Genomic DNA, 8,131 nt, shown 5'->3' on the forward strand with positions numbered 1-8,131 from the left:
CTCACATAAATACAAGATTCAAAAAGGGAATTTTCTTTCTACAGAAGAGCGGAAGAAAATCTTCTACATCCTACACTTTTGGAAATAATTAATTTTCTTTCTACGAATCCGTAAACTTCTTATTGGTAATCCACCACGTTCTAACCAATTGAATTAATAGGTCAATTATGTTAAAAAATAATTAATGTCAATATATATATCACTAAAATTTCTAATGTATATTTAATACATATATATGTTTATATAATAAATTTTGTAACAATTAATTTTGATCTAATAATATTTTTTTACATTATAAATTTTAAATATAAGTTTACATATAGATTTAATAAAAATTTATATATGTAAAAAATATATATTATTAGATCAAAATTAAGTGTTATAAAATTTATTATATAAACTTATATATGTATTAAATATACAATAGAAATTTTAGTGATATATGTATATTGACGCTAATTATTTTTTAACATAATTGAATTATTAGTAGAGATAATTTTAAAATATTTTCAAAAGTGTTTGGTGTAGAAGATTTTCTTCCCATAGGAAGAAGATCCCTTCAAAAAGTTATTCGCATAGGTCGCTCAAGTGTCATATAATAAAATTGCAATGCCATGGCTTGTAGATAGCTACATCATTAATTAAACATTGTAGAGTTGATGTTGGAGAAAAAAAATATTGACTCTAATAAAATAAGGGATTGAAATAAATACAAAATTTTAAACTAACCAATAAAGAAATAAATAGTAAATTTACTTTTTTAATATCTAGTTATCTTTAAAAAATGGATGAACAGTATATCAAGGTAGCAACATCATAATGGACTAAATGGAGTAAAGTATCAAATTCCACAACATATAGGTGAAGTACTTTTGAGCTAAACCACGATACTAAAGTGTAACTTATGCTAAAGAAAACATAGTGTTTACATTTTTCTTCTCATCCATATTAAAAACGTTTACATTTCATCCAATGATGTGATAACACTAGAGTTGCTAAACTCATTAAATAACATGATAATTTGAAACGTAATTGAATTAAAATGCTTGAAAGTCGTGGGACAAAACTGTGATGCAATTCATGCTTTTACTACCATTATCTAAATTAGAATTAAAATTTCATTTCACTAACTTAAATTGGTCTTTAATGCTAACTTTTATCACGCGGATTACTAAGGTAAAATTCCAATTCTGATTAGACAACACCAAAAGTACATATTCCATGTAAGTTGTCTTTTAAATTGTAAAGTGGATATACATCCAAAAGAGGCCTTATTTAGACAAAGTTTAACATGTAAGAGATTAAAAGTACATTTTGGGGAGGGAACTGGAAGGAGACAAATTATAAGAAAAATTCATTACCTTATTCGAAGATAACGATAAATAAAAAATGTACTTATTGGCCTTATTGCATGCTGTGCATAAGGAAAGGTTAATAGCCAAAATGTACTACAATGGGAGCAGAAACTGAGTTCTTATAGTAACAGAAGAATTTGATCAATGAAAAACCAAAGCTGTACGACAAAGCAGAATTTGATCCATATGATTCAGCTAGAAGGGTGTCCACAACACAAACAGCTTGTACATGAGACAATGTCAAATTTGTTTAACAAAGCAAAGGCCTGAACAAGAAGCACTTGAACCATCACCAGATGGCAAACTTTCTCAAAATTTTGCTCCAAATAAATGTCCACTAAACAGACAAGTGCTGCACATATACCAAAATAACATCAACTAGAATAACCTGGCAAATTGTTAAGTACACATTGTTGCAAGCGCGAAAGAGAATGAGGACTGGACCAGCAAGATTGAGAGTGGGTAAACACAAAGAAACAATGTTGCTTGGACATCATGATGACAATTGACAACACAAATTGTAATGCAAATCTGCAAGCCTTCTTCATTGTCAAATAATGAGTCATATGCTTCTATAATATCTCACCAGATGATGAATCAAATTCTCGGAAAGTAACCTGCTATTTTGTTCAATGCGCTGCCATGATAGGTTCTTTTGCCAAGGAGAGCTGAGGATTCTCTTCAACTGCTATGTCACCATTCACATGAGACACTTCTTCACTTGGCTTATCTGAAGGAAGAACCACATTCAGCAGCACAGCATCACTTGTTTCACTGGACAAGGTACTTTTCTCTTCATTTGCTGCAATCGTCTTGGCTTTCTCCTCTCCTGTAGCATTGGATAAGTTGGTATGTTTTTTAGCAGCACTAGACAAGGAGGACTTTTCATCTTTGATAGCCTTGGATGAAGTTGGTGCAGTCCTTGAATTTGATACACTGTTCCTTTCAGGGGCCAGCCGAGCAGGAAGAGATCTTCGTTGTGGCTTCTTTTGATGGACAGGAGGAGTAGGTCCCTTAGTGAGGTTACTCTCTGACACTTTCTCATCCAGACTTAAACGAGCTAGTCGTGAACTGCTGCTGTTGTTTCCATCTGACTCTGAATTTGCTGAACTCTTCTTACGACCGAGCTTGGGTGATTTTGCTCTTGTAGTTGGTATCTACATTAGTAACACACATAAGCTAAAGATGCTTATCTTCCTAAATGGCCAGACTAAACTTGCATTATCAAGAAATGCCCCTTTAGTTATACTAAATTATTAAAAAAGTCCCCGAAAAACTAAAAGTGTCCAAGTGTGTGTGTGTGATTGTGTGAGCATTATAAATTAAATTTGAATGTAATTGATTTTGAAGTAAAGTGAACTATGTTTAGATGTTTTTACTCTAAACACAAGTAAACCTTGGTATAAATTTTTTAATTATCCAACACAAAATTAATTTTAGACTAAGAATCAACTCCTCAATGTGATACCAAATATATGAACATTTACTTACAATCACCTTAGTTGATATTACAAGATTTTGGATGATCCAACCTAAATTCAAACACGCACTAATGGTATCCAATAATTGTGAGAGAATTTATATAGGTCTTTATTGGATGACTATATTGATGGATATTCACAGTTATCTGCAAGTCATTCTGTATAGATGTTACAATTCATAGGGACTTAATTATAAAATTTTCTAATTAGTAAGAACCTAATTGAAAACATAGTCAACTGTCAAGACTGAAAATTATAGTTATCCATTTAAAATTTTTTGGAAGCATACAGATCTTGCTAAGAACTTATAAATTGGAAGGACCTATTTGAAATCTCGGTGAAACTATAGGGACATAAAGTAATTTAACCTTATAAAAAAATGATCGAGTATAGGATCAATGGTCCAGATAACAAAAAACTCAAAAATTGATTACAACCATGCTTGCTCACAATGATATGTTTAGTCAGCAAAGCAAGGAGGACAAACAATTCAATGTACGAGTGACAGAAAACTGAGGTTTTGGCATCACTTCATAGATAAAAAGATATTAGAAACGCTTGTTGTATAATTATGCAATAATATTCAAATACTCATTGATATAAAGCAGATATGCAAAACATGCACACCACTTGTGGTCAACAAATTGGAGCTACCACACTAAACCATCTGCTGGTAGTTATAAAAAATTCTACAAGTGACATCAGGAAATCAGTATAGATACACTCAAACAACTTATTCAGCTATACAAGTCATCTAGGACAACAAATTAATAATAAAATATTTAAAACAAATAAAACAATTACAAGTCTGATGGCTTATTTTGGAAAATAGCAAACCCCTGTAATCTTAAAAATCATGTATATGTTTAAATCTCCAAATCACATCCAAATATAAAGATTTCCAGCAGAGATTGATGGAAATAGGTATTTGCATAAAACAATGCAATGTTCTAATTGATAGTCTATAACTTTTGCAAAATATCTTTCAAATCTTCCAATACATGTAGTATTTAGTGTGCGATCTGCCTACAAATAATGGTTCAACAATCTTGGAAAACATAATTTTTATTAGCAAAGCTGAAATTATATAACAAAACTCCATAATAGGCTAGGCTTTCAAAACGGAAGTATTATTCTATTTTTATATCCAATACAGTAATTAATAAGTGAATCCACAATCCTATAATGAACGAAGATAAAAGAAAAATTCATAATCACACGATATTTAAGAACAAGCAAGAAAACAAAGAGAGAGAAATGGGAACAGAGAGAAGAAAAGCTTACATCTGCAAAGAATGCTCTTTACCAATTATTTTTAGAAAATTATTATATGCTTTGTCTCAAGCCCCATGCAATATGTATCCTCTCATGTGTTTTTGTGTATTTACATAGCAGCACATGCATACAAACATATAAACCACATATGGCTTCAAAGCAAAGAAATATCATTTGAAAATAATTAGTGCAGGTTGAAGAGTACACATGCTAGGCATGCATGCAAGTAGAAAGACAGACACAGAGAGAGAGAGAGAGAGGACCTTCTTTAACTCCGCCTTAGCAGGAGCAGGCTCCTGGTAAAAACTTGGCATTGGAGTTGCTTTAAAATTCAGACTCTTCCTAAGCATCTTAATCTCGGCTTCTTGGGTTTCCTATAAAAGGGGTGAATGATTGACATGATTAAAAGATAAATTCTCAATTCACAATTTAGCCTAGATATGAAGTATTCTCACCTTGGATTTTGCTTGCAAGTTACTCTTCTCCACCTCCTTTGCCTGAATCCTCTCCTCAAGCTTATTGTAGAACTGCTCACCAAAATATCAATTGAATTTTTTATGTACAAACTTATTCAAAAGAAACTTGGACAATGACAAAGTACAAGGAAATAAGAATGTACTGATTATTCACCTCTCTCCTTCTCTCAGCTCGTTCACCACACTTAAAACTGAATCCATAATTTGGAAGTGTTCCCACCCTTTGAGGTTTGGCATCTTCTGTGTTGGAACTTCTAGGAGGATTAAGGTTAAAACACAATATACACAGCACCACACTCAATAATAAATTTAAATAATAGAGACCCAGTAGTTCCAGATTTTCACTCATAAATATACAAACCCAAAAAAGGATACAAGGAAGATTCTGCTTCTCCTTGAACTTTATCAATGGGTTCTTTTCTCGATGATTTTGGTTTTGTCTTCTCCCTGTATCCAAAACATCACAGTCCACCAGTTAAATAATAACAACAATCTATCTTTCTAGCAATGGAACATAGACAAGAAATACAAGCATTACATACACTGATACTTCAGAAGATGTTGCATCAGACTTCGAAGGGTGCTGAGAAAAACAAAGTGCAAAAACTATCAGGGAATGCCAAAACTATAAACTTGATTACCAAAAAGAGATAAAAGATAAAAGAAAAGAAGCACATTTATCTAAGTTCCTTAGTAATAAATGGGAAAATCAAGCAAAGGTAATAACAGAGTCTACCTTGGGCTTAGACAATTGTGTCTGCCGGTCATTGAAAGATCTGCTGCTTTTAGTAGACTGTCTTGGGCGAGAGTCTAAAGCTGAAGTACCATTTGAAACAGATGAAGATGCTTCTTTATCTTTTCCAATTTTGCTCTTATTCACCAAACTTGCATGAACACCACTGGAACTTGGAGCCTTTGCATTCTTGTTCTTGACAAGACCCTTTGGTGCTCTTGATTGCTTTGTTTGATCTGATATTTTAACTTCCTCTTCCTAGAATTGAGTAAATACATGAGATCCAGATATATATATATATATATATATATATATATATATATATATATATATATATATATGTAAACAACTTAATGAAAGCAACTCAAGGAAAACAAAATCCTCTAACCTTAGGAATGGTCATATTAGTGCCATCAATGTTGTCATTTGATTCTTTGATTTCTGCCACAAATGAGTTATCAGATGCAGCACTATCTGACTGATGGAAATTATCGAAGTTCCCATTTAGAGCTACAGTTGCAGCAGTTTCAGTAACACTGGGGTCTAAATCATATGAAACGCCATCATCGTCTCCAGAATTTGAAGGTTCATCATGAACACCATTTTGGTGGACTACTTCAACCCCATCAGCAGGTAAAAGGTTAATTGGATCCATCACTCACACTAGCCTACCAGTTACATAGAAACAAAGAACTGTGACTTAGAGATGCTAATACACAAGAAACAAATATATATCCTTAACAAGAACAAGTTTAACCATTTATTTGGTATTCATCTGCAATGCTGCCCCTATAGCCAGGCCAGCTTTGAAACATCTAGATGCAAATTCTCAAAACATTTATTTTTCTTTTCCACCGTCCATAAACAAATAGAGATTATAATATTTCAAAACATAGTTCATCATGTTGTAATGGCAACTTACCTACTAGAAGAAGAAAATAGGAGTGAAATGACAATGTAGAAGACCTGTCAGGTTGTGTCACAGGTTATTTACCATTCAAATTGGAGTAAGCAACACAACATAATTATCATAATTCAGAACTTTCAGTTAAACTTTTCCTCTATCCTGGGGTAAGAAAATTCAAGTAAAATATGATAAATACGTATTCATCCCATTTTCAAAGCCATTGACACTAATTAATAATCAATAACCGTTGTAGAGCAATTTTGTTTCACAATCCAATCTCCTCCTCGTTTCTAGTGCATGAAGAAAAACCGGGGCAGGATTTTTATTTTCAATACGACACAAGAAAAAGGGGGAAAGACAATATAATCAAGATTCACATGATTGAGAGTTAGAGCCCTAATTCAAAGCTTATGCACTTGCCTAGCAGTTAGCATAGCAACAAGTATAAAAGTTCTTGTTAAATGCAAAACTATTCTCATCAAGAGTTAATGAAAGACTAAAACTTCAACTGGGGATTTAGCCAAATCATCATGATTATGAACAATGCTCAGATTCCCAATCCCTCCCCTCCCAATCCAACACTGATCTCACACCAAATTCATGCCACAAAACAATCCAATGACAACCCAAGTTCCATTCTTGATACAGAACATTCCCAACAAACAAATAAATCAAAAACAAATAACCAAACCAATCTCACTTAAAATTTCAGAATAAACAAGAAGTCAATAACACAACCCCAGATACAAAAATTTGATTTTTCTATCACATCAGTCACCAACAAGTCAAAATTCCACAACAAGAAGCGTTACCTGGCAAAAGGGTAGTCAAAATGCCATGAAAAGTTGGACACTGAAACACCACCGATGCAAGCAGAGTGACCTGAAGTGCACAGAACAAAGAGATCTAAAGCCCCCCAGAAAGAAAACCGACCCAGAATGAGGATTGAGTAGAGGATCACGATCCAAGGATCCACACACAACACCAACAAGATCCGAAAGATTGAAACTGTAGATTTTGCTGATTGAAAGATTGTATTTTTTTTTTTCTTTACATGGTATTAGAGAAAACCAAAAGGCAAAGAAGAGAGAGAAAGAGAGAAGTCTTATAAATAAGGAGAAGGAGAAGGAGCGGTTTTGAAATGGGATTGAAGGTGAAGTCGCTCTCTCTTACTGGAAATGGCGAGTGAGAGAGTGAATGGGTCACACAGACATAGAGACACAGAGACAGGGTCAGACTATACGGTTTTTTCTTCAAGATAAATTAATTATTATTAATTACTATTAAATAAAATACTATTCACTACGGTTTTTTACTTTTTACAAGTTCCCCCAAAAATACTGATAAATACACCGTTAATTAGCCACTACTCTTAACAAAATACCGCTACTCTCCCTTCACCTTAACGCTATTTAACTGTTCTTAATGTGGCTGCAGGTTTTTCATTTCTAGAATTTATCGAAGTTAAAAATTTAAAAATAAATATTTCATAAAAAAATAAAAAGAGAAGAAGGAGATACATTGATTCCATATAAAATAATTTTATAATGTCATTTAATTATAAATTATTTAAAATTATTTTACATAATTAATATATCATTATTAAACTTAATAAAAATAAATAGGTTTAACAAGCAAAATAATTTTTTATTTTCTTTTTCAGCAAAAGAAATAAAGTAAATAATGTATATGTGTAGTACTAATAATGTAATATATTATAAATTTGTTAATATAGAATAAATTTAATAATTTTTATAATAACTAACTTCAAACTCATTTTTACTACAATTTTTTGGGGTTGATACTATCTTTGCATAGAAATTAAATTCTAGATACCAATTAATAAGAAAATATTATCAATTTGTTACTATGTTAATTACAAGGATGGTGTATTTCAGTTGATA

At 32.1% G+C, this 8,131-nt stretch overlaps 1 protein-coding gene across 3 annotated transcripts; it reads right to left on the bottom strand.

Moving 5' to 3' along the window:
- Positions 1–1,412: 1,412 nt before the first annotated feature.
- LOC114393293 (protein WVD2-like 5) lies at positions 1,413–7,462 on the bottom strand. 3 transcript variants are annotated; one of them, XM_028354574.1, is made up of 10 exons: positions 7,040–7,462; positions 6,243–6,286; positions 5,709–5,988; positions 5,324–5,578; positions 5,130–5,170; positions 4,963–5,034; positions 4,742–4,838; positions 4,567–4,638; positions 4,375–4,485; positions 1,413–2,512 (listed from the first exon to the last, which is right to left on the bottom strand). In XM_028354574.1, the coding sequence occupies exons 3-10, from the start codon at positions 5,973–5,975 to the stop codon at positions 1,985–1,987; spliced, it is 1,443 nt and encodes a 480-aa protein (XP_028210375.1). In that variant the 5' UTR covers positions 5,976–5,988; positions 6,243–6,286; positions 7,040–7,462; the 3' UTR covers positions 1,413–1,984. The 3 variants fall into 3 exon arrangements, with proteins under 3 accessions (XP_028210375.1, XP_028210373.1, XP_028210374.1); XM_028354572.1 differs by having other exon boundaries at positions 4,742–4,841; XM_028354573.1 differs by lacking the exon at positions 6,243–6,286 and having other exon boundaries at positions 4,742–4,841.
- Positions 7,463–8,131: the final 669 nt, after the last annotated feature.

The sequence above is a fragment of the Glycine soja genome, chromosome 17 (genome assembly GCF_004193775.1).
Source record: "Glycine soja cultivar W05 chromosome 17, ASM419377v2, whole genome shotgun sequence".
Classification (NCBI taxonomy): Eukaryota; Viridiplantae; Streptophyta; class Magnoliopsida; order Fabales; family Fabaceae; genus Glycine; species Glycine soja.

What these genes read in the sequence shown, in the direction of transcription:
- LOC114393293 (XM_028354573.1), bottom strand. Translation starts at nt 5,975, where the DNA reads ATGGATCCAATTAACCTTTTACCTGCTGATGGGGTTGAAGTAGTCCAC. An exon ending in CACAATTGTCTAAGCCCAAG is followed by an intron (nt 5,171 to 5,323) that starts GTAGACTCTGTT and finishes TGTTTTTCTCAG; the next exon opens with CACCCTTCGAAGTCTGATGC. An exon ending in GAGCTGAGAGAAGGAGAGAG is followed by an intron (nt 4,639 to 4,741) that starts GTGAATAATCAG and finishes TTTGGTGAGCAG; the next exon opens with TTCTACAATAAGCTTGAGGA.